The following is a 26,622-nucleotide window of genomic DNA, read 5'->3' as shown; positions in this document are numbered from 1 at the left end:
AAGGAACAGATTTCTTTTGGAGACTGCACAAATATAAAACTTCAAATATGCATTTGGTCTAGCAGTGCCAAATAGCATTTTCTTTTTGATAATTTCCAAATAAATGTAATTATATAGGAAGGAGCATAAATGGAATTTTGGAGATAGGATCCAAGGGTGAATGAATTTGACAATGCCAGACCTATATTGTATTGATGCACACATTTTTTTTAACATTGCCTTTAGAGATAGCAAAGTAAAAACAAAGGATTTGGTCTTTGTCTGTGTCCACTCAGAACTATCCAACTTAACAATGTTCATTCCATACCATCAGAGTTAAAGTCTATATCCTTCCTTCTGTTAGCAATCAATAAACCACAAAAGTGGACAATGACATGTGCCATCAATCAAAATCATCCTTTAGTCAATTTATGTAACTGTTCTTAGGGAAGGTATTTAGTAGGGGAAGAGATTGTCTTGCTGCTTGTTGGGAAGGATCTGTTATGTCAAAACAAAATGACTTGATAACTTTTTCATTTTATTTTTTAATTTATTTTATTTTATTTTTACTTAATTAGTTTAGAATATTTGATAACTTTTTTACAGTGATTCAGTTTGTAGCCTAGAACAAATTAGTAATATGTCATCATTCCTGCCATTTTTTCCTACAAAGATAAATTTTTTACTTTTTAGCTTCTAAAAGTTCTTATTTTAGACAGATTCTTGAACTGGTGGTTCATATCCATCAGCCCTTTCTACTTTTGTGCTTGTTTCATCTCCTAAAGATTTTTCAGAGCCATCACCTTCACCATGCAGTTCTTTTAGCTTTCCCAGTTCAAATCTGGGCTTCTTGAGAAGCTTGATGTTGGAAACAAATATGCCATAGAGAAGATGATTCCTGCTAGAAGTGTATTTGAAATGGAAAATTTACCACTGAGAATTGAGCAAAAGAATCTCTTAAGCAGTGTCTATGAACTTCATGTTGCTTATTTTTTGCTTTTCCCCAACCTTTTGATTCTTTCTTATTTGAACTCTTTATGTATTTTGATGCTTGCAAATTGTTGTCCTTTGTATAACGAATTCTATCTATGTTGCCTTAATGCCTGTTACTGCAAACCATGTGCAGGGTCACAAAAAGACCTTTTGTTGGGCACCACAATTCATATAGCCTTGAAGCAGATTTCACTTTAAAAAAAAACACAGGGTAAAGAGAACAATCTTTTTATACTATTGGGAACTAATAAATTTGTTTTCCAATTTTTATGAATTGGGCTGTAGTTGAGGGGTGGGTGGAGGTAATAAGGAAGGAGCAGGCAGTAGAAGACTACCTTGAATCTCAAAGGAGAACTTCTAGATCCAGATGGGAACTTCTCAAGATAATGATTTGAATGATAGCCTATAATCATGCCTCCAGATGCTTTCAGTAAAAATCTTAATTCAGTTTATAGCCTTGTATGAAAATATTGAGGTTAAATGGGATCACTAGTATCCTTATCTTTCTCAGTGTAAATTGCCAAGAATTTTGACTTCTAGACTTATTTTATAAATTCATAGCAAAAAAAGCAAAAGAGGAAAGTCTGTTTTAATATTACGGTTTATGAGGGGATGAACAACAACACATAAAGATCCACATACAATCTTTTGCCATGGTTAGACTCAAAAGTCATTTGTCAGGTACAAAACATTTGAGGAAGCAGAGAGTTCATAAACCTAGAAATTAGAATGAGAAGGGACTCATAGAGATCCTCTGTTCTGTTTCAATTAAAATTATTCCAGAGACTGGTTTTGGGCAAAAATATAAATTTATTAATTAGGCCAGCATATAACCAATAAAGTGATAGTTTAGTGGCTCTCTCCAATGACCAAAGACTTGGAAGCTTCTCCAAGCAGATTGTAATAACAGTTTTAGGAGTCTTGCCCCTCTTTGAATATACCAAGACATCTCTAATTGATAAATAGCTAATTAGGAGGTGGTCCATCAACTCTCCCCACCTCATAGGTAAAGGAGGTCCCATGTTGAAGAAGAGAATCATTGTCTTCTTTATCAATTAACTAGGTTTTATTAAAAGGAAAATATTCTTTTGAATTCCTAAGAACAAAGAGAATGTAAAAGCAGTAGACTGGAGAAAGCCCTTCTAAACTAGAACCTGACACAGGAATTAGGTTTGGACCTGATATAGAAATTAATGCAGAATATAAAAAACATATTTTCACAATTCTTAGGCCACCTCAGGGCAGGGGGTGATTTTTCTTTGGATGGGCTCACACTGATTCTCTCTAGAGTTGGACAGAGCTCTTAGGACCAAACTATACTAGAGCAACCTGTACAGACTGAAGGTCCTGATGCCTGGAATCAGATCAGTGGTACAACTAAGCTGTCCTAAATAATAGCAATTGAATCTCCTGTCCATGAAATAGCTCTCTAGTTTCTTTGTTTTAATCATTCTAGAATTGTCCTAGAACTCTCATGGGGGAAGAGAAGCAAGAAAAGGTTAGACTTTTACCACAGGTGAAAAGCGTTGACTATGTGCTGAAACCTAAACAAGGCTATGATGAGGGCAGAGAAAAACTAAAGTGCTAACTAAAGTTGTCTTTTTAAGAGTTAAAAGAAATTAACATTTTATAAGAACTTATATAAAAACTTTGTAAGAACTTAAAAGTTCTTAATAAAACGCTTTGCTTTAACTTCTTTTTCCACGTTAAAATTTTTTCTTATAATTTAATAGGCCTACAGTAATCAATAGTGGCTATAATTTGTTGGGGGAATAAGAAATTCTGGAATCTGGAGTATCTCACATACAAGGCATTAACAAAAACTTTGTATGTCTGAAAGAACTATGTTTTGTCATATATTTCTGTCTTCTAATTCACTACTGGTCAAGTAAGTACTAGGTCTGTATCCCAAAAAAGAACCAAAAAAAAGGAAAAGGAAAAGGAAAAGGACCTGTGTATACAAAAATATTTATAGTAGTTCTTTTTGTGGTGGCAAAGAATTGGAAATTGAAGAGATACCCATCAATTGGGCAATGGCTGCACAAGTTGTGGTCTATGATGTGATGGAATACTATTGTGCTATGTAAAATGAAGAATAGAAGGATTACAGAAAAACCTGGAAAGACTTACATGAACTGAGGCAAAGTACGGAACAAGAGAACATTGTACATAGTGACAGCAAGCATGTACAATAATCAGCTGTGAATGACCTCACAATTCTCAGCAATACAAAGATCTAAAATGGTAAAAAATGCTATCTGTGTCCAGAGAAAGACCTGATGGAATCTTAAGGCAGATTGAATCATACTTTTTATTACTTAATGTTTTTCATGAGGGTTTTTTGGTCTGTATTTTTTTTTTACAATATGATTATTATGGAAATATGTTTTACATGACTGCACATATCAAATTGCTTGCCTTCTCAATGAAGTGGGAGAGAAAGTAGGGAGGGAGAAAAATTAGAACTCAAAATTAGAAACTATGTTAGAAACTTTTTATACGTAATTGGGAAAAATAAAATATAAAAAAATTTGTCTTAATAGTAAGCAAATGATTAATTCTAAGCCTATGCTATTTTGTAACAGATTACAGCAGCTGGATGATGAAAACAGTGAGCTGAGATCCTGCACCCCCTGTTTGAAGGCCAATATCGAGAGACTAGAAGAGGTGAGGGATACTCAGCATGGACTTCCCTATTTAGACCTCTCTCAGGTCCAGGAACATCTTTCCTTGCCCATGGGAGACGGCATGAGGTTCTTCCAATACGGCTTGATTGTGCAGGAATGACTTAGCCTCGTCATTCAACAAGCATTTATCAAGAAGTATATCAAGTGTCAGGAACTATGACAGGCTTGAGGGATACAGACACAAAATGAAATAGTCCCTGCCCTGAGGAAGTGTACATTCTGTTAAAAGAAATAGCATGGAGACAGATCAGTAAATAGAAAATATCTACCAGATAAATAAATGTGAAATAATTTTGGCTGAGGTGAGGAGATAGCAATTGAACTGAATCTTGAAGGGATTTCAGGGTTCTAAGAACCAGAGATAAGGAGGAAATTCATTTTGGGTGTGGGCCATAGTCTGTGAAAAGGCATGAAGATAGGAGATGGAATATGGTCCTCAGACTAAAACAGGTGAAGGAGGATGGTGAAGGCCATGCAGTCATCCTGACAAGGCAGGCTGCACTTGATTGTATTTTGTCCTAGGGGCAAATAGGGAGCCTCAGGAGTTTTCAGAACAAGGAAATGACATGTAATTGTAGGAATTTTGATTTGGTTGCTATGTGAAGGATGAAATGAAGATGGAGAGACTCAAGGCATGGAAGTCAAATTGGTGGAATTTACAGTAGTCCAAACGAGAAGTGATGAGGGCCTGGATTATGTTGTTGTCTATTGAAGAGAGGATCAAGAAAGGGAAGCAAATGATGTAGGAGTAGAATCAGCGAAACTGGGCAACTAACTGAAAACAGGAAATAAAGAAGAGAGAAGTACAAAGCATGACTAAGGCTATGAATCTCAGTAGAAAAAGGAAAGTTAAGAAGAGAGAATCAGGAGGAAAGATGATCTCAGTTTGAGATATTTTGAGTTGAGATGCTGTGATTTGGAATGTCACATAGACATCTGGTGATGTAGCTCAAAAGGGAAACTGAAGCTGAAGGGGGTCATTGACATAGAAATGACAGTTGAACTTACAGGAAACTTCTGAGATCACCAAGAGACAAATATACAGAGAGAAAAGATACTCAGGACAAAGGGGTTAGGACATGTATGACAATCCAGCAGAGAATAGTGAGGAATAACAGGAATGGCCAAATAGGTTAGAGAAAAGACAAGTGATTAATACCATAAGAACCTAGGCTTAAGAAACAATATCCAGGGTAAAGGGTAGTTAGTATTGTCAAAGTTCTAAGAGAAAGATCACCTACGTGGCAAAATGGATAGAGTGCCAGGCCAGGAGTCAGGAGGACCTAGGTTCAAATCTGGCCCCAGACATTTCCTTAGCTGTGTGAACCTGGGCAAGTCACCTAATTCTAGTTGCCTAGCCCTTACCACTCTTCTGCAAGTCTAAGAGAGAAGGTAAAAAGGATTTTTTAAAAGTTTCAAGAGAAGTCAAAGAAGATGAGGACTGAGAAAGCCAGATTACAAGAAGTTAAGATGTGAAAAAAAGTTTTTGCACCAAGTCAATGTAGCTAAGAATATAAGAATACTAGGGAAAGAGTTAATTTTGCTGCAAGTTTCTCTGATAAAGGTCTCATTTCTAATATATAAAAGGAGTTGACTGAAATTTATAAGAATAAAAAAAAGATAAAAATAAGAGCCATTTCCTTATGATTATTAGCATAGGCAGTTTATAAGGGAATAAATCTAAGCTATTTATAGCAATATGAACAAGAATTTAAAATCATTAATAATTAGAAAAATGCAAATTAAAGATCCTCTGAGATTCTACCTCTCACTCGTGGGCAAACTTGACAAAAAAGGAAAATGACAAATGTCAGAGGATCTGTGGGAAAATAAGCATATTAATGTACTGTTTGTTGAACTTGAACTGTTATGGCTATTCTAGAAGGTAATTTGAAACTGTGCCCCAAAAGTTATTAAGCCAGAAGTGCCAAAGAAAGAAGAAAGTAATGCAATGTATAAAATATTTAATGCAATGTACAAAATATTTATAGCTACTCTTTTTTGTGGTAGCAAAGACTAGAAACTAGGAAATATCTATCATTTGTGGAATTGCTGAGCAAATTATGGTATATGAAGTTAATGGAATTCTATTGTACTATAAGAAAGTTACGACAGAAATGGTTTTGTAGAAACCTTAGAAGACTTATATGAAACGATGCAGGGCAAAGTGAGCAAAACCAGGAAAACAATTTATATTATACGAACATTGTCAAAAACAACTTTGAAAACTTAAGAACTCTAATCAATGAAATGATCAAGCATGATTCCAGAAAACTTATGGTGAAGAAGGCTACCCACTTCCTGGCCAAGAGGTGATGAACTAACAGCCAGAATGAGTCATATATTTTTAGAAATGGCTAATATGGGAATGTTTTCTTTGACAGTACAAGTTCATTACAGAATTGTGTTTTCTTTTTTCAGGGTGGGGAAGGAAGGAGGAAAGGTGTGGGAGAGAGAAAAAAATAAATATTTTTTAAAAGAAGAAAATAAAAACTTAATTAAAATAATCTAATGAAAAGAGAGAAAATGGAGGAAACAAGTGAAACTGACTTTTTTTCTAGGGGCTTGACTGAGAAATAGGGGAAAATATTGGAGTAAATGGTAGGGTCAAATGAAGAATTTTTTTTAAAGGATTGGATTAAAATGAGTATGTTTTCAGGCTATGGGGAAGGAGCTAGTGGATAAGGAGACATTGAATATTAGATGGGGTCATTTTAGGGGCAAACCGCAGAAATAGTGAACAGCAGGTTGTGGAGGGGTGACCACTTTTGACATTTGGAGCAGGAGGGGAGAGAATGGAGGAAGACGTCAAGGGATTTTGAGATAAGGGATTGAGATGAGGAAGCTCACTATGAATAATCTTTTTTCTCTATAAAATGTGAAGTAAGGTCTTCTTCTAGGAGGGAGGGGAAGGTTTGGAACAAAAACTGTTGGGAGCATACTAGAGAATCTATGAGGGAAGAATATAAGGATTTCCTTGCAGCAATAAGGGCCCAAATAAAGGTTAGATAACATAAATTTATAGTGGACTCAATCAGCAATTGTATAACTTCCTTTAAGTGAGCTAAGTGAATAAGAGCAGCCAAGGTAGGCGCAATCTGGGGTTGGAGTTCGGAAAGGATGCATGGCAATAAGACAAGAGATGCCTCTTCAGAAATCTTATAGAATCTTGAGATCTAACAAGAGTGACTTTCATTCTAGCTGGTTCTTCAGCAGTCTAAATCCTCCAGCTCTTCATCTATAAAATGAGTTGGATGGATCTGGAAGGCCCCTTCTAATTCTACATTCAGTGCCCTTGAGAATCTTTTTTTTTCTTCCCAAGCCTTGTATATTTGGTACTAGTCAAAATTTACTCCATTCATTTTGAGATCTTCAATTCAGGCTATTTCATTACTTCTGGGAAATGTAGTAAATACTTCTGTCTCTCATGACAAACTTAATAAAAAGTTTTCTAGATTAGATATTGCCTTTACTAAATCAGTAGTATATTGTGAAATTCTTACCCTTCATTTTACTTCTCACCCTCTTAAAAAAGTTATTATTAATAATTAAACTCAGTATCAGTAGCATTTAGGTTCTATACAAAGCAGGCTATCCAGAAGGGCCTCAGTTTTCTGGGAATCCTCAATCAGATCCATATTACATGTATTATGCATGTATAAAACCAAAACAAATCATGTACATCATAGAAAAATTAGGGAATGACATATAGTGAAAGTGAGGCAGACATAACATATTAGTGCTGTTTCATTTATATAATGCTTCTTCTAGAAAGATTGGACCTTTACCAGAGAAATATTAACCCTTCTATGAGCAAAAATTCAGTTAAAAATGTTCATTATAGGGGCAGCTGGGTAGCTCAGTGGATTGAGAGCCAGGCCTAGAGACAGGAGGTCCTAGGTTCAAATCCGGCCTCAGACACTTCCCAGCTGTGTGGCCCTGGACAAGTCACTTGACCCCCATTGCCTACCCTTACCAATCTTCCACTTATAAGTCAATACACAGAAGTTAAGGGTTTAAAATTTAAAAAAAAATGTTTGTTATATTTCTTCTATATGCAAATCACTGTGTTCACTGCTAAGGATAAAAAGATAGCTATGGAATTTATAATCTAATAAAAAGGAAGGATAAGTACAGGAATGTCTACAACATGAGGACAGGTGAGATAATTGGAAGGTCTAAGTCCAAGCAGTGGGCTATGAAAACTGTGACGGAAGAGAAATGTAGGAAAATATAAGGTAATGGGTCACCAGGGATATTACAATAAACTAAGTGGTTTGTGGGAACACACTTTAGGATTTATGAGAGACTGGACCAGGGTGAAGAGACCAGAGTTTACTGGATTTCCACAGTAATGGCTGTTGATCTTAACTGTCACCCAGCTTCCACTAGACCAGAGTATAGTAACAGGCTAACAAGGTAAAAGGGACTTAACAGCTTTAATTATGTTAGACTAAAAGGTGGGAAAGGATTTCTATACTTAAAATCTAAAGGATAAAACCACAGGGCAATGGGAGGACTTATTCTACTCTTATCTAAGTGATCTAAACTAACAGGGCCCAAGGAGCTGTAAATGGAGTCTCTGGGTTTCTGCCTCAGACCTGGAACCTGCCAGGCTTGAGTACAGATAGGACTTTGTGGCTTTGGGATTCTCACTGCAATCCACTGATGATCTCTGGATGCCAGGAGCTAAAGTTGTCTCAGGAACCAAGTAGTAAGGGTTTTGCTTGAAGCACTGTCCTCCAGTACTCAAACTTCACCTCTTCTCTTGGCTCTGTAGATCTTGTCCTTTTCTAAGATGCCACACTACACAGGATCCCAGGGGAAAACAGGAAGCAGGGTGTCCTTTGCTCTGAGGTCTCCCAGGCTGGCAACAATTTTGCCCACCACTAATGGAGTCCACACACAGGGCACAGACAGACTTCCTCCTCCTTCATTCCAACCTGGAATTCCAAGCTCCAGCTCCTTCCTGCTAGGTACATCCTAATCAATACGTAATCAATACTTAATCTAATCTTCCTCACAACAGAAAAAAGGAATTTTTCATCAGGACAGTTCAGGGAGCAAGGAGGAAAATATTAGAGGAGGCTTTCTGAAGCAAATGACACTTGAGTTAGATCTTAAAGAAGGAAAGGTTTCTACAGATCAAAATATGGGAAGGATAATGTTTGGGGTGGGAAGAGCCCATTCTAAACAGAATGGTGATCAATAGCAAAGGCAGGAAGATAGGAGAGATTAAGATTAAAGAAGGAAACTAAAAGCAGTTCAGATCAGCTAGTAGCTGATATAGATATAGAGCACAGAAGGGGAGCTATCTGAGGTGGGACTGAAAAGGTAGATTAGCACCAGATTGTACCAGACCTTGAAAGCCAGAATCATCCATTAGTATGTATTCATAGAGAAGAGCCCCTGGAGATTTTTAAGTAGGAATGACATGATTAGAGAAATACATTAGGAAGATTATTTTTGAAGGATATCCTATGAAGGATGTTTCTAAGGAAGCAGTAGACCAATTGAGGGGCAATTACATTAAATCCAGATGAGAAGCAATGAGAGCCTGAATAGGATGGATATTGTAAAAGTTGGGACGAAAGGTTAGATATATACGAAACTATGGAAGTAGAATCAACTAGACATGGATCTTTGAATTGGACTGCTACAGATTAGATATACAGGATGAAGGAGAGTGAAGAGTCAAAGGTGATGTCGAATTACAAGCCACTGTTTTAATTTAATCAAGAAGTCATCTCTAGTAAGTATAGAAGATGAAGAAATTGTAATAAAAACAAGTCCTAAAAGGCTGAATGAGTGGGAACATATTTGGTGAGATGAATGTCTCTGGCTAAACTCATAGTTTTAATGTGATATGTGGGGGGTGGGATTTTTTTTTTTTTTTTGCTTTATTTCTCAGGAAAAGCAGAAATTGCTAGATGAAATAGAAGACCTAACCATTCAACTCAACGAAGAGCAGGAAAACAAAAGGAAAATGGGAGACAAACTGAGTCATGAAAGACATCAGTTTCAGAAAGACAAGGAGTCAACACAGGAGGTGAGGTGCTGTAGAATAATAATGTGGGTGTTGCCTCCATTCAGTCACATACAAGGCAAGCTCCTTAGCAAACAGCAAATATCAATAGCCTAAGAAGTATCAGTAAAGTATTGAGTGATGACTGTCATCTGTAATGTAAAAGTGTTCCTGCTCAAGCAAGAACAGTGTTGGCACTGATGTATTTGGTTGATTCAGATAGTTCCAAACAAATGATTGCTTTCTGTCTCTGCATTGTTGCCACCCCCTTTTCCTGTTCTTTCCCCATCAGCCTTTATCACAGCTCCACCTAGCCCAGTATCCCAGCAACAGCTGCCTATGGTCTGAAAACAAGTTCGTATCTTTACCCCTCAATGCCAGACGTGGACTTAGTTAAAAATCAGCAGGCACAAATCCGAGGTCAGCCATGAACAACAGTAGTAGTGGTAGAATATACCTAAAAGGAATCAGAGCATGGGCATCTGCATTGAATTCTTATGAGATATTGGGCCTTAGAAGGAAATATTATCTGTGTATTTTTATATGTTATCAACCAATGTTAACTGTATCAAATCTAATTCAAGTTTGGGATGTTTTGCTTCTTAATGAAAAAAGTAATTATTTTTTGCCAATATTAACTATATCTCATTTTCAGTGTGCTTTTCTAGCTGAAATCTATGTTGGGGTGGGAGTGGGGAACTTTTATCCTTCAACCCAGAAATTTAACATCTAAAACAAAGTATGGGTAGCAATAAACCCAGTCAAGGTTTGTTTGAATTTATGCCGTAAAGTTTCCATAGGCCTTTAGACCTCTTCCATGAAACGTTTGTCTTTTGGTTACCTCACAGCTGATCGAAGACCTCAGGAAACAGTTGGAGCACTTACAGCTATTTAAGCTTGAAGCCGAGCAAAGGCGAGGCCGGAGTAGCAGTACCGGGCTCCAAGAATACAACAGTAGGACACGAGAGACTGAGCTGGAGCAAGAAATCCGCAGACTGAAGCAGGTATTTGGAGCATGCAGGGCAAACAAAGTGTTGTCACCAAAGACAACAAAGATTCTGCCCTAAAAGCTTATGTAGAAAAGGCTGTTTTCACTTGGCCTTTCCTGCTAGTGACCTGACCCCCAAGTTCTAGGACAGGCTGCCTGAGTTCTGGGCTGGAGAGGTAAGGAAACCTCTTCAGAGGAACTGGAGGAATGTTGCTCAACAAAAAGTGTTAAGGGCAACATTAGGAAGTTGAAAGTGCCCCTTGTGAGGTCACTGTAGATAGTGAACTCAAATGCTGGGTTTCATCTGTTTCACTTCGACTCATTCTAATTAAAAGAGCATTCCCTCCTTGTGGCCAAGTTTCCTGCCCTCTTGGGAGCAGAGATAGAAGGTTGTGGAAAGTTTTCCCTGGCAGATCTCACTCAGGACTCACTAATGCAGAGGAACACACTCCCTCCACCCCCTCCACTCGTTTCTTCCTCCTAGACAATAACTGACCCATCTCCAGGAAAATTGGTGACTAAGAATAACGTTTGTACTAGCTCTGTTCTGTCAGTCAGTAACTTGCCAGGACTTCTTTCCCCCTGGGACAAGGAGTTAAAGATGCTTTCAGGATTGACTCAATATCTCAGCTAGGATTGATGGTTTGATGTTTTTCTTAAAACAGGATAATCGAAATCTAAAGGAGCAGAATGATGAGTTAAATGGGCAAATTATTAACCTCAGCATCCAAGGCGCAAAGAACCTCTTCTCTGCCTCTTTCTCCGAGTCTCTGGCAGCCGAGATCAGCTCTGTTTCACGTGATGAGGTAGTGAACCAGTGTTGTAAATACTCTCTTGGAGGTCCAGCTCCTAAGCCAGTTATCTTCCTATCAAGCCATGATGTTAACTGGAAAGGACCTTAGGCTTTATCTAGAGTGGTCTCCTCATTTTCACTGATGAGAAAGCTCATTCCCAAAGAGGACAAGTGATCTGCCCAAGGTTTCAGTGCCAATAAATGCTCGAGATGAGACTAAAACTCAGACCTTGTAAATCCCATCCCACTACTTCTTCCACTAAACCATGCCATCTCACTACTTTTATTCCCACTGAAACTATCAATGTTGAAACTTAAATGATGGTGTTTGTAATCTTGGTCTTCTGTTTAGTTTGTGTTTTTGTTACACTTACTTTTCAAGTATGATTGTAGATGCAGTTTTGTCTTGGTCTTTCATGCACATGAGAGATGTTAGTGTTTCATGAAAACCACTGGTCACTCAATCAGTAAACATTTATTAAGCACCTACTATGTGCCAAGTACTCTGCCCAGTGCTGGATATATAAAGGTAAAAGACATTTCCTGATGTCAAGGAGCTCTCGGGCTAAAGAGAGAGGCAACATGCAAATACCTTTGTACAAATAAGCTATATGCAATTTAAATGGAAAATAATCAATAGAATTTGAGGTATTTGAAGAGTTTTTCTATAGAAGGTGAGATTTTTACCTGGTCCTTGAAGGACTTGATGGAAGCCAAGAGTTGGAGATGAGGAGAGAATGGGGAAAAACCAGTCCCTGGAGTTGGAAGATTTGAGTATCTAGTTTGTGAAACAGTGAGGAAACCAGATTATCACCAGATTATAGGGGGGAGGGGGGAGGTAAGAAGATTGGCAAAGTGGAGGAGGGGCAGGTCATGAAGGGCTATGGACACCAAAGAGAGGTGATAGGGCACCTGTGAGGGTTATTGAATAGGGGACAGTGGATGACATGGTCAGATCTGAGCTTTAGGAAGAACAGTTTGACCACTGAATGGAGGATAGCCTGGGATGGAGAGAGACTTGTGATAAGGAGACAACCAGGAGGATTACAAATGGTCCAGGTTTCAGGTGATGAGGGTATGCAGTGCCAGGATGGTGGCAGTATCAGAGGAGAAAAAGAATTGTATGTCAGAGAAGTTATGAAGGTTAAATTAACAGGCCTTGGCAACAGGTTTCACATAGAGGGTAAGAGAGGAAGAAGTTGAGGATAAGAGCTAGTTTTGAGAGCATGGTGGTAACCTCAACAATAATAGGGATATTAAGAAGAGAGCAGAGAAAATGAATCAAGTTTTGGACATTTTGAGTTTAAAGTATCTACAGCACAGCTGGTTCAAGATGTCTAATGACAGTGGCGAGATTTGAGGTCACCAATTCCAGCCTTCTGTCTTTATGGTTTCCTATATCTTTGGCTGTTTTCCAGTATTGTTAACAGTATAATGTTTGGAGAAGAGCAAAATGTAGTCTAAATCAAATTACTCCAGTGGAAGAGGATGCTAATTGACTGCCTTCTGCTTTTCATGCCAGCCAACTTCCAAACTATATTTCCCCAAATTTCTCAGGGATTCCAGCAGGGATGGTAATCCCAAAGACGTCTGCATCGTTGCCACATTCAGATTTCCACTGAAATTGAGTGATGAGAAAGTGTCTTAAAGCCAAATCAATTTGTCATCCTCCTGGTTAGCTCTAAACACCCTTGTTGAATGTGTATGTGTGTACTAAAGAAAGAAAGACAGTGAAATGCTTTGGGGATAACTTAGATTGACCCACATGATGGTTCTCAAACATTTTTTAATCCAGTAAAACTTCTCTTTCTCAAGACTCTCATCTCTCTCCCTAAAACTCCCCACCAAAGCTCAGCAATATCATGGATACAGCTCAGTGTGGTGGGAAGAGAACAGGACTTGGAGCCCACAGAGACTTTGCTAAGAACCCTGCCGTTGAGAAGTGGCTAAGTAGCACAGGGGATAGAGTGCCAGGCCTGGAATCAGGAAGACCTGGGTTCAAATGTAACCTCAGATACTTCCTAGCTGTGTGACTCTGGGCAAGTCACTTAATTCCATTTGCCTAGCCTTTGCTACTCTTACAGCTTAGCAGTTATACTAAAACAGAATATAAGGGTTTAAAAAAAAAAAAGTCCTTGACACTTATTGATTGTATGACCACAAGCATTTTATACTTCATGTTGAAAAAGCAAGTTAGATACATTCCTTCTGACTCCAGTTAACTAGTCCAATAGAGAAAGCTAGATTCAAGTCAGGAGCACCTGGGTTCAAATCCTGCCTCTTACCCTGACTGGATGCGAGACCCTGGGCAAGTCCCTGAATCTCTCATTTGCATAGCAGCTCCAACTTGTGTTCTTCACCAGAAGTCCTTTGATTGCTGTTGAACAGCTTTGGGACATTGTCTTCATAAATGGCCTGTTTTTGTTTTTGTTTTTTTTTAAGGGGGATAATAACTCTTGGAGTAGCTTCCTCAGAGGATTATTCTGAGAATCAACTTATGTTAATGAATTCTAAATGTTTCAAAAACCTTAAATTTCTATATACATGTCAACTATTACGATGATTGCTGTCGAACAGCTTTGGGGCATTGTCTTCATAACTTCAGCTCCCCGTCGTCTACATAGATTATGGTTTTTGTGGGCGTGGACAAGAAAGCCTCAAAGGGTAGGGAAGACGCACTGAGACTGGTTGCATGGTGGGTAATTTGCTATTCCAGCACCCACCAAATAAATATCTGGACCTCCATAGCCCTCATCCCCTTGAACTCTGAAATCCTCCATGACCCCCTGTGACTCACAATCTGATCCCCTGGTGAGAGAAACCTAGATGCACACTAACTTGTTTCTTCATTTTTCCCTGCAGCTCATGGAGGCAATTCAAAAGCAGGAGGAGATCAACTTCCGTCTCCAGGACTATATTGACAGAATCATTGTGGCAATCATGGAAACCAACCCCTCTATCTTAGAAGTGAAGTAAAGGAATGAAATGCTGCCCCTCCAATACTGGTGACCTGGTGTGACCTTGCTGCTCTGAGCTTCAGGGGGCCCTGCTAAGCTCTCTAGACCACTAAGGTCTCATCTCCATCAAGGGGCAAGGAGGATCACATCCCATTGCCTGAACCAGCCCAGAGCAATTGAGAGAAAAGCAGATACAGCTTTGGTTTGGGGTTCTACCCTTGCTTGACTGAGCAGGGTGAAAGGGAAGGTAGTAAATGAGAACAAGAAGCAAGGGGAAGATGGGGAAGAGTTTTGGAGAAATGGGAAGGAGAAAGGACACTGCCTCCTTGCCAGTGGAACCATCTGAATACAAGGTTAGAGAAATAGGCAGTGATTCAGTGAGTGTGATTTGATTCCCCACCTTATTCTGGCAGATTCCTTTTGTTCTTGAGAGAAAAAGGTTCTCCAGGCTTCTTGCCATATTAGATAGGCTAGTTAGAGAGATTCCTTCTGACTCCAGTTAACCAGTCCAATATGAATCCCTCAAAGCCCATTTAAATTCTGAATGCTCTTGCTTCTCTCTAGCTTGTTTGATCACAATCTCCCTCATAGGTAATGTGAAGGCAGGTCTGCAAGTGAGTTGTATTTTGACTCAGAGCTTCTAAAGTGCTCGTGCAGTTAGGTTCCTCTGTTAAACCTTACTTGGCTTCTGCCTCCACGCTTCAAGGAATGTTCCTGGAAAATGACTGGTTGATTTTGAGTGGAGTAAAAGGGAAAGGAAGCCATTAGACTTCCTCTTGAGACATGCATTGTGTATTCTGACTTATTTTTGAACCCATCTGTACCACATGTGATCCAGACAGTTCCTATTTGAGGTCAAGTTGATTTTATTTCACACCAGATGTAAAGAGTGTTAGCTGCTGTGTACCCAGCTTCTTTTTCCCTGTTCTGAGCAAATACAATTGTATCCTTGAAGGAGATGGATGAAACTGAATTACAGATGACTAGAGGGTATTGGAAAGGACCAGATTGGACAGTGGTTTAAAACAGAAATGTGGTTATGAACTCTTGTAAGTGGGCTATTTTTTCTCTCAAAGCAGATTGAGGGAAGCTAGGCTAAATTTACTTCTGTTGGAACCAGATTGGTAGCAGATTCCCTCTCCCCAATTCCTTTCCCAGCCTTCCCCTTGTCCGTGTAGCCTTAGTATTGCTCAGGCCAGCATCTCACAGCAAAAATTGGGCACACTGCACCTTAGCCAAGGTTCTGCCTCACCCTGTCCCTTGCTGTAGTATCATGAGAATCTTCAGGAGTCAATCTTATATTCAAGATTCAAGGATTATTGGTACTTAGTCAGGAATCCTTCCAGGCCCTGTTAGCTGAGATCTTCTTGGAGGCACATGTGGCTTATTGCAATAATCCTTCTGGCGTAGGCTCTGTTAGTAATATTTTGAAACTATACAGAATAACCCTTCTCCAGCTCACCATCACTATTTCTATGAGATGAAGCTTGTATTCTTCTCAAAACCAGGGGAGAGAATAGGCTTTTGACTTTATATTTAGTTCTTTTTTCTTCAAAATGGAGAAAGGCCCTCCATTCTGCTGGATAGATTACTAGAAGTACCTTGATATCCCCAGGACAATGTGACAGTAGGGATTCAGCCTTATTCAGCATTCCAGTGGGTTGATGGTAGTGGGAAGATCATTCATTAGATGTTAATTTCAGATATTTGGGAGACTGGATTTATTATCCCTGACATCGGACACTTTGACATATTAATCATGTCTCAATTGTTTTTTAAATACAAAAAGGCTCAGAGAGGGCCATCTGAAATCCCCTTCTATGTGAAAGTGGCAGACTTTTAGAATCTTTTGACTTTCAAGTCTCTAGACAGTCAAATGATGAGACTCCAGCCTCCTAGCCAAGCTTATTGACAGCTGCCTTGAACAGGCAATGACTGGTGTGAGTTATTCTGCTGCTTGTAGGATGACCACAGTCCCTGCTGCTTTGGGGAGCACAATCTTGTCTGATTTACATAGTGTTTTTCAGTGTGAACACCATGGGAGTTTTCTACATCTGTACCACAGAATGTGTGTGGACTTTTCTGGGCTTCATGTTACACACTTTAAGGTGCCATAAAATGGACAGATGAACTCTTTTTGAACTGGGTTTTCTTCCCACTTATCCACCATGTTGTTGGTTTTTGTTCTTGCTCCTTAAGAATAGTTTGTTCCTTCGCCATGGTGTGTCTTTTGGCAAGGGGAAGGGGAGACTGGGATTGATCAAATCCCTGCCTTAGAAAGTGATAGGTGACTGGGAGTAGTTGACAGTGGCATTCCAAAGGCAAAGATTGAATGGAAAAAAATGTCCTCCCTGAATATTTGTGAAATATATTTAAAAAGAAATTCCCTCTTCCGGAGTTCTTCCTTTCCTCAATCTCTCCCATTTCCCCATCCCATCCCCTCTCCGGCCTGGATTGGGTTGTGCTTCTAGATTCCTTATGGCTTTTCATGAGCTTCCCACCAGATCACTGGCTGCTTTGGCATGTCCTCCTGGAGACTCCACAAAGTGGGCTCCCCCAGCAGCACAGGGGAGACCAGTTACCCTGAGACCCTCTGAACCTGAGCACTGAGCCATGAGGCCTTCCTTTCCTTCTTCCCTTCCACAAATTTGTCCTGTTCCCAGTCTCTGTTTCCCCCTCCTGTGAGTATGGGTATGTGTGCACACCCCCTCCTTTCCCACCAAGATTCAAGATGTTGCCTCGTACATTTTTGGAAAAGCTTTGGGTGTAAATCAGTGTATACTGGGAGGAGAGATTTTTCTATCTTGTAGAGTAGGTATTTTTTATAGACTGAAGGTTGATCAATTTTTTAATACTTTCAAGAGAGAAAACTGTATCTGTGTATACACATTAAATATATATATATATATGTATAAATATATAAATATTGAAGCTCAGCCTTTCTCCACTGGGGGTACTGTATCCTTGGTGACACACAACCTTTTTGTTTTCTGTTGATCACTAAAAGGTACTGTAAATGTATATATGACTCGCCGCCGGGAAAAGTCTAAAGACAAAACAAAACCAAGCAAACAAAAATACACAGCACTGACTTGAGCACTGACCATGCTTTAACTCCCCCAAGGAAACTTTGCCTCCAGATGAAGTTCCTGGGCCCCTGGTGTGGGGAAGGAATGTCAAGAAAAGGCGACCGCCATTGTCTTAAATGATGCACCGACTCCTGTCCCATTAAAAGCTGTTACCGTGAAGGCCTGGGCCGTTCTCTTTTTGTGCCGGCGTGTGTGTGTTTACGGGGGGCCTTAGTCCAGTGACACGCGTGGTCTCATCCATCCAAAGATGACCATGACAGTGGTAGTGCTGACCCTGGGGAGGGAGCTGGTGCTCTGAGAGGAAGGGCACCAAGGGGGGGCCTGAGCCCTTTGGACTCCTTCTCCCGGGCCCCCTGCTTTTCCACAGAGTCGTGCCCGCAGAGCCCTTTTTGGTTACACTAAAGGCGGATGCGATCGCTCCGTCACTTTCCAGCATCGTCATTTTGGGCAACTTAGCTAACCTCTCTGGGCCTCAGTTTGCTTTTCTGTAAAATGGGGAGGGGCACCTTAATTCTAATATCGCTCCCGCTTCTAATCTGTGATTTTATGATTTCGTCACAAGGGGGTTGTGGTCACCAGTGGGGTTATGTAAGGCTCTCTGTGATCCTTCTACCCTAACAAAATGCCATCTAAATGACAGTTATAGCTAACAACAATAATAGTAAATGAGACTAGATGGAAAGCTTTTTACAACTCTGAAGTGTTGTACATATTAAAACAAGATAGTTATTGGTTGAATGAACAAGGGAATCTAAGTCAAAATATCCACACGATTGCTGCAGGTTTTCATGTATTTTGCATGTGATGTGACAGGACACATGCTTGGTGCAACATGGGAGGCATAACATGTGACGGTGCCCAAGACACATCATGTGGCAGGGATGCCCTGGCATGTGCCAGTACAGCTGACCACAAAATAGAGGTGAATGATGGGATCAAAGAACAGGGTTAGAGAAAGCCCTGGGAAGGGGCAGCTGGGTGGCTCAGTGGTTTGAGAGCCAGGCCTAGAGATGGGAGATCCTAGGTTCAAATCTGACCTCAGACACTTCCTAGCTGTGTGACCCTGGGCAAGTCACTTGACTCCCATTGCCCATCCTTACCACTCTTCTGTGTTAGAACCAATACACAAGGTAAGAGTTTAAAAAAAAAAAAAAGAAAAAGCCCTAGACATGGCGGCAAATGGGGCGATCCTTTCCAAGCCAAGGTTTTCATTCTTCTGTGGAGGACTCCAAGTCATTGAATATTGGTTTATTTTGTTTTCTGTGTCCCCCCTCAAGACCTCACTGCCATGGAAGGGTAGCAGCGCCTGGGGACCCTGGGAGGGGCTGCACAAGGAGGGGAAGGGAGCCCCACTTCCTCACATGTCACCGTTACCTCTGACTAAGCTTGCTCGAGGCCGGGGCCTACCTCTGTCATCTTCTACATTTTAATGCATTTTAGAACATTCAGAGAAGAGCTTAATAGGCTTCACCACACTAACAAGGGGGCCCAGCACACAAAAAGATAAAGCCTCACCACCGCCCTCCCAAGACTCTGGCTGGCGGCAATACTCTGTCTCTTGCAAGAACGCCACCCGTACCTGACACATTTCCAGCTATGGAAGACCCACCAAGGCTGGTAGCCTGTTGGCCTGGCTCTGCAGGCCCTTTGGTCATCTCCATGCCTTAATGAAGTCTGACCTGTAGGCCCGGGGCCTCCTAGGCCACGTGAACCCTTGAAGCAAACTCAAAAGGTAGAGCTTAGGAGTGATTATGTCTAGGTCATAACTGTGAGTAACAATGTGTGTGTCAAGTTTGGGAGAGCTTTTATTTCAGCTGCCACAGAAGCACATAAGGACTTGGGCATGCATGGATAAATTCAAGATACAAAACACTTAAGAAGCTAACACATCAAGCAATTCGAGGTTTGCAGAGGGCTCTGCCTATATTATCCCATTTGATTTTCAGAGCTAGCCAGAAGGTAGGTGTTCTTATAATCCCCATTTTACACATAAGGAAGGAAACTGAGGCTGAGAGGTAGAGTGACTTACCCAGGGTCATATAGCTATTAAGTGTCTGAGGCAGGATAGCCTTTCCCGTGTGGTAAAGATGCACTAGACCAAACATATTCCCTATTACTTTAGATCTGCCTCATTTGAGCAACAGCCAGTAAAATCATTAAGAACTGGCAAATTGCCCATCTCCTGGCCCCTTGTCGCGTGGTGTTAACCCTACAGCTGCATAGTGAATCTTCCTGCTGGTGGTTCTCCAAGAAGTATGCCATTACAGAACGAAGGCTTCTTCATAGCAGCTCTTCATGTCCTTGTAGACAGCTTTGGGTCTCCCTGAGGCTTCTTTTCTCCAAACCGGAGGGAAATCAACTCCTTTAGCTGGAAGGAAGTCAAAATGTTATGAACTCGGAGCCTTTCACCACCATCCAGTTTGACTTTCTCTGAACACTTGAGTTTCTTCTTAAACTGTGGTGCCTAGAACTGAACACAATAACATAGATGAGGTCTGATAGGCCAGAATACCATGGGATTACCTCCCCCCGCCCCCTAGTCTCTGAAAGCTATTTCCCTCCTAATAGAGCCAAAATTACCTTAGGTTTTGGGTTTTGGCTTTTGCCTGCCCCATCATGCATGCTGCTTCCTCATGCCGAGTTTGCTGTCCTCTAAAACCCCTGGATCCTTCTTAGAACTGCTATCTATCCATTCCCAGCTTATTTTTGTTGAGTTCATATTTTTGGACCCAAGTGCAAGATTACATTTATCCTTGTTGAATTTTATTTTATTGGATTTAGCCCAATGGACTAGCTAGCCTGATGTCATCTGTTTTGATCCTGACTCTCTTCTAGGGTGTTAACTGTCCCTCCCAACTTCAGGTCATCTCCAGATTTAAAGACTCATATACCTGTAATTCACTGATAAAAGTGTTAAATAGCATAGGGCCAAGAAGAGGTTACCTCCTGCCACATTGATGTCAGTCAATAAACCCGTATGAACTACCTCTTACATACCAGACACAGTGCTAAATGCTGAGTATACAAAAAGAGGTAAAAGATAGTCTCTGTGCTCAAGAAGCTCATAATCTAATGGGGGAAACAACAAGCAAACAAATATGTGCAAACAAGCTATCTACAGGATAAAAAGGGAATGGTTAAGAGAGGGAAGGCACTGGAATTAAGAAGGAGGTGAGAAAAACTTATTGTGGATGATGGAATTGTAGTTGGGTTTTAAAGGAAGTCAAGGAAGCTAGTAGGCAGAGATGAGTACAAAGCACATCCCAGGCACAGGAGACAGCCAGCAAAAATGCCTGGACCTGAGAAATTTTGTGTCTTGTTTGTGGAATAGCAAGGAGGCCAGTGCCACCATATTTCAGACTAAGAAGACAGGAAAAGGTGGAGGAGTCAAGGTTATGAAGAAGGGCTTTGAATGCCAGAGAATTTTGTATTTGTTCTTGGAGGCATTAGAGAGCTCCTGGAGTTTCTTTGACCAGGAGAGCATCATGGTCAGATCTACACTTTAGGAAAATTGCTTTGCTAGTGAAAGAGAGACTGGATTAGAGTTGACAGGGAGCCCCATCAGCTGACTAATCCTATAGTCTAGGGATGAGGGCATGAGGGGCTGCACCAGAGTGGTGGCAGCATCAGAGGAGAGATGGAGGTGTATTCGAAAGATATTGCAAAGGTGAAATCGACAGATCTCGACAACATATTCAATATGGGAGTGAGGGATATTGGGGAATTAAGGATGACAACTGAGTTTCAAGACTGAGGGGCTGAGAGGATAATAGGGAAGGGAGAAGGAAGGGAAAGTTTAGGGGGAAATATGATCAGTTCTGTTTGAACATCCTGATTTTAAGATGCCCACTAGACATTCAGGTCCAGATATCTGAAAGGCATTTGGAGGACAAGATAGGCAACAATAGATTTGGGCAACTCTTTGAGTCTGGCCATACATCAAGTTCTAAATCCATCTGATTGTAATATTATGTATTCTGTATCTGTCAATCTCCAGAAGGATACTGTATGGTATCTTTAATATAATAATTTATTATTATATTTATTATAATAATTTAATATAACAATTTAAGCCTTGCTAAGATCTAGGTCAACTATGCCCATAACCTTTTTCTTTCTAATAATCCTCGCAAAAAGGGAAATAAGACTAGTTTCACATGACTTTTTCTTAATGAAGTCATGCTGGTTGTTCGCAATCATGGTTTCTCTTTCTAGGTATCCTCTAACCTACTCTTTAATAATCATTTCAAGAATTTCCCCAAGAACTGAAGTCAAGTTCATTGAAATATAATTCAGGGGGCAGCTGGGTGGCTCAGTGGATTTGAGAGCCAGGCCTAGAGATGGTAGGTCCTGGGTTCAAATCTGACCTTGACACTTTCTAGCTATGTGATCCTGGGCAAGTCATTTAACCCCCAATACCCCTTACCACTCTTCTGCCTTAGAACCAATACCCAGTATTGATGCTAAGACAGAAGGTAAGGGTTTAAAAAAGAAATATAATTCAAAGACTGTTCTCTTCCTTTTTTTGAAAAATAGGATGTTTGTCTTCCAATTTGTGGTACTTCTTCCTTTTCTTTTTGAACTTCTTGCATTTTCCATTGATTTCTAAAGGTATTTTGTGTTTCTGAAAGTCTCTCTTACAGGAAAAAGCAGTTATTTTGAAACTGGAGTATCTTGTGTGTAGGTGAACACATTGTATCTCAATTTGAATTGTTAGCCAAGATTGAAATTTAGAGTCTAAAATGATTTTTTTAATTGGCCCAAGCTTCCTGCCTACGAGTCCAGAGTTCTTAACTACTGCACATTAAGAAATGTGACCGATTAAAAAATTAAATCTATATTGACCCACATGCTATCTTAGTGGATGAGAAGCTCAGATCATTTTCTTAGCTCCTAACTTTACCTATTTAAGGGTTCTTGGATCTCATCTTTTCCCTTGTTCTCCATTCCCCTCCCCTTTCTAGATTACATGGTTACTAGGTATTCATTGCTATCATCTTTTTGAAAAATTAATTTATTTTTTATTGGTTACATCAAAATGCCCAGGTATCTTCCTTCCTCCCTCCCCTCCCCACACTAAAGAAGGTAGTTGCTATTATCTTAAGTCCTAGTTCTTCTGGGATATTAGCAGCCAGTCCCAATAATTTTAAAAAGCTGGATGTTCTAAAATAGCCATCCATGTTAAGGAAGGAAGGAAGGAAGGAAGGAAAGAAAGGAAGGAAGGAAAGGAAGGAAGGAAAGAAGGAAGAGAAAGAAAAATGTCCTAAGTAAGAGGTTCTTTTGAATACAGAGTTGTTCATGGAATGGAATAAAAAAAAACACATATTAAGCACTTACTATGTGCCAGGCACTGTGTTAAAAAGTAGGAATACGAATAGAAAGGCATGAGATAATTTTCAAAGAAAGAACTCCTATTCTAATTACGGGAAACAACTCATTGGGAGAGAATTCAACTGCAGGGCAAATGGAAAGGATTGGTGGTCCTTCCAGTACAGCAGTAAGTCTGGTGGCAAGGTAGGTCAAAGGCTTCTTAAGGCATGGGAGAGTGGTTATAATAGAATCTGGGCAGATGGGATTTGAAGTGGGCCAGTTAGGAGAGAAAAAGTTTCCATACCAGTGTGGCAGGCTCTGCCCTTTGGCAGCCTATGAGTACTAGAGTTGGAGTTGCATTCTCCTTCCCTTTTATTTTTTAAATTTATTTTATTTTATTGATTAATTATGAAAAATTTTCCATGATTGCATGATTTATATTCTTTCCCTCCCTTCTTCTCTCCCTCCTCCCATATTCAACATGCAATTCCACTGGGTTTTACACGTGCTATTGATCAAGACCTATTTCCACATTATTGATATTTGCACTAGGGTGATCATTTAGAGTCTGCATCCCCAATCATATCCCCATTGACCCATGTGATCAATCATATGTTTTTCTTTTGCGTTTCTACTCCTACAGTTCTTTCTCTGGATGTGGAAGCTTCTTTCTCATAAGTCCCTCAGAATTGTCCTGGATCATTGCATTGCTACTGGTGGAGAAGTCCATTACAATCGATTGTGCCACAGTGTATCAGTCTGATTTGTGTATAAGGTTCTCCTGGTTCTGCTCCTTTCACTCTGCATCAATTCCTGGTGGTCGTTCCAGTTCACATTCTCCTTCCCATTTATGGCAAGACAGCTGTGGGTCTTTCTGAGGGACCAAGCCCCTTGGGTGGAAGTCTCTTCCAGGAGTTAGCTCTATGGGTCCTTTGAGCAGAAGACTATAAATTAAGACCAGAGAAATAGTGCAGTCCTGGAACCCTATTTTAAGAGGGACACTGCCAAATCAGGTCAACAGGTATTTATTAAACACCTGTTATATGCCAGGCACTGTGTTAAATGTTGAGGATGCAAAGACAAAAACCAGTTCCTGTTTTCCAAGAACTCACAGTATAATGGAGGAGAGAGAACATGAAGAACTATGTACAGTTAAGATATATACAGGATAAATGGGAGATTATCTTAGAGGCAAGGGACTAAGATTAATGAAGACTAGGAAAGGCTCCTAACAGATAGCGTTTAGCTGAGATTTCAGGGAAACCACGAGATGGAGATAAGAAGGGAGAGAACTTCAGACATGAGGGATAGCCGATGAAAATACAGTCAGGAGATGGAGTGTCTTGTTTGCAGAATAGCAAGGAATCTCCACCCTTGGAAGCAGAGTATGTGGAAGGCAGTAAAGTGCAAGAAGACTGGGAAGGTAGGAAGGAACCAAGTTATTAAGGGCTTTAAAAGCCAAACAGGTTTTTGTATTTGATCCTGGAAGCTGGATAACCTGCAAAGAAGAAGAAACCAGAGTAGTGAAGAAACTTGAAATCTCCTAATGGAAGGATCAAGTGAAGAAAATAGGATGTTTATCCCAGAAGAGAAGACTTAGGGTGGGTGCAACAATCTCTGAAAGGTTGTCATGTGGAAGTGGAATTAGACATTCTGCTTGGTCTCAGATGAGGATAAAAGGAGGATGATTATAGGGAGCAGATTTCAGCTAAACATTAGAGAAGTTTTCTAACAATTAGAGATATTCAATAATGGAGTGGCCTGCCTCAAGAGCTTTCAGTCTCTACTCAAGTAGAGGCAAGTGCCCACTTGTCTAACATAGTATAGGTAAGATACATGTTTTGAGTGAGGTTTAATTAGATGATCTCTGAAGTCCTTTCCAACAATTTAATAGAGGGCGAGGGAATTCCACCCCACCTCCATCCCACCGAAGGCAGCTATTGGAAACATCTAAACTTGCTCCCATGGGCCCCCTTTGCTAATCCTAGGATTCTTCCATTGGGATCAGCTGTTAGCATGAATTAGCAGATCAAAAAGGGAAAAGGAAAGGCCATTTGTAAGAGGCCTCAAAGTTTTGCTACTAAACCAAGTTCCATAATGGCAGGAATCGTGTCTTAATTTATCTTTACATTTTCCCCACCTGATATGTGTGATATATACCCAATCAAGGCACTGTTCTTTCTATAACAGTCACATAATAGAAAGAATAAGATTAGATTTGATATCAAGGGCATCTTTGAAGGGAAGATTAGCCTTGATCTTTCCCCTGTTGCATACTCCCTCCACATCTAAACATTTACTAATTTTTGTCCATTTAACTCCTCAATATCTTTTACTCCTTCTTTTCTGCTCCCATTGCAACAACTGTAGTTCAGGCCCCATTAACCTTTATACAGACTTTTATAATACCCTCTGTAATATCCTCCTAAAGTAGACTGTCCATAGTATCTTAAATGTTTCACCCCATCCTTTATACGTAAACCTGCTATTTAAGGCCCTTTCTAATCAATTGGCAACATATCTTTACAATTGTATGTTTCTGCATTCTACATTCCAATCAAATTGGATTTCTCTTTGTTTCAGTCTTATCCTGCCCCTTCCTTCATTCATGCCATTCCCCATCCTGAGACCCCATCTCTCTACTCTGGCTTCCTCCAATCTCAATCTATTAAAAGTCCCTCCTTTCAGTTGTGAATTGATCCAACCATTCTGGATGGCAATTTGGAACTATGCCCAAAGGGCTTTAAAAGACTGTCTGCCTTTTGATTCAGCCATAGCACTGCTTGGATTATACCCCAAAGAGATAATAAGGAAAAAGACTTGTACAAAAATATTTATAGCCGCGCTCTTTGTGGTGGCAAAAAATTGGAAAATGAGGAGATGCCCTTCAATTGGGGATTGGCTGAACAAATTGTGGTATTTGTTGGTGATAGAATACTTTTGTGCTCAAAGGAATAATAAACTGGAGGAATTCCATGTGAACTGGAAAGATCTCCAGGAATTGATGCAGAGTGAAAGGAGCAGAACCAGGAGAACATTGTACACAGAGACTGATAACACTGTGGCACAATCAAACATAAGGGACTTCTCTACTAGCAGCAATGCAAGGATCCAGAGCAAGGCTGAGGGACTTATGAGAAAGAAAACTAGCCACATTTAGAGGAAGAACTGTGGTAGGAGAAACACAGAAGAAAAACAACTGCTTGAACACATGGACTGGCGAGGATATTATTGGGGATGTAGACACTAAACGATAACTCTAGTCCAACTATCAATAATATGGAATTAGGTCTTAATCAATGATATATGTAAAACCCAGTGGAATTGTGCATTGGCTACAAGGGGGTTGGTGGGGTTTAGGGTAGAGGGAAATAACATGAAACATGTAACTATGGGGAAATATTCAAAATTAAAATTAAAATAAAAAAAATAAAAAATAAAGTCCCTCTTTTCCTCTAAAGCCAATTCCAGTGCTACCTTCTTCTCTGATTCCACTTCAAGTTCCCTCTCTTTTCAAATTTCTCATAGCACCTCGTAATTTTCTTTTTTGTGTATGTATTTTATTCCTCTAAGAGTTATTAGAAAGCAGAAACTATTTCATTTAATCTTTATGTCCTCCAGTGTCTAGCACACAGCCCTGAGCATATTAGATATTTAATAATATTTTTCCCTGAAGAGGAGAATAGTGGGTGACTTAGTAAAAGTTTTTAAGGATATGAACAAATTAGGAAAGGATAAGTAGAGAAATGGGTGAGTAAAACTTTTATCCTTTCAAAATAATAACCAATACGCCAAATAAAG

General features: G+C 40.0%; 1 protein-coding gene across 1 annotated transcript in view; it reads left to right on the top strand.

Annotated features, from left to right (window-relative positions):
• Nucleotides 1-17,670, top strand: part of RAB11FIP3 (RAB11 family interacting protein 3) — a 169,926-nt gene extending 152,256 nt beyond the window's left edge. The window contains exons 10-14 of the mRNA XM_044657590.1: nucleotides 3,558-3,639; nucleotides 9,571-9,708; nucleotides 10,533-10,688; nucleotides 11,338-11,478; nucleotides 14,328-17,670. Coding sequence (XP_044513525.1) covers nucleotides 3,558-3,639; nucleotides 9,571-9,708; nucleotides 10,533-10,688; nucleotides 11,338-11,478; nucleotides 14,328-14,441 — 631 coding nt within the window. The 3' untranslated portion in view covers nucleotides 14,442-17,670. The remainder of the gene's footprint in view (nucleotides 1-3,557; nucleotides 3,640-9,570; nucleotides 9,709-10,532; nucleotides 10,689-11,337; nucleotides 11,479-14,327) is intronic.
• The last annotated feature ends 8,952 nt before the right edge of the window (nucleotides 17,671-26,622 follow it).

This window comes from Gracilinanus agilis, chromosome 1, assembly GCF_016433145.1.
Source record: "Gracilinanus agilis isolate LMUSP501 chromosome 1, AgileGrace, whole genome shotgun sequence".
In the NCBI taxonomy this organism is placed as follows: Eukaryota; Metazoa; Chordata; class Mammalia; order Didelphimorphia; family Didelphidae; genus Gracilinanus; species Gracilinanus agilis.
The sequence above is the reverse complement of the archived record's forward strand: the minus strand, read 5'-3'. Positions and strand labels throughout refer to the sequence as shown.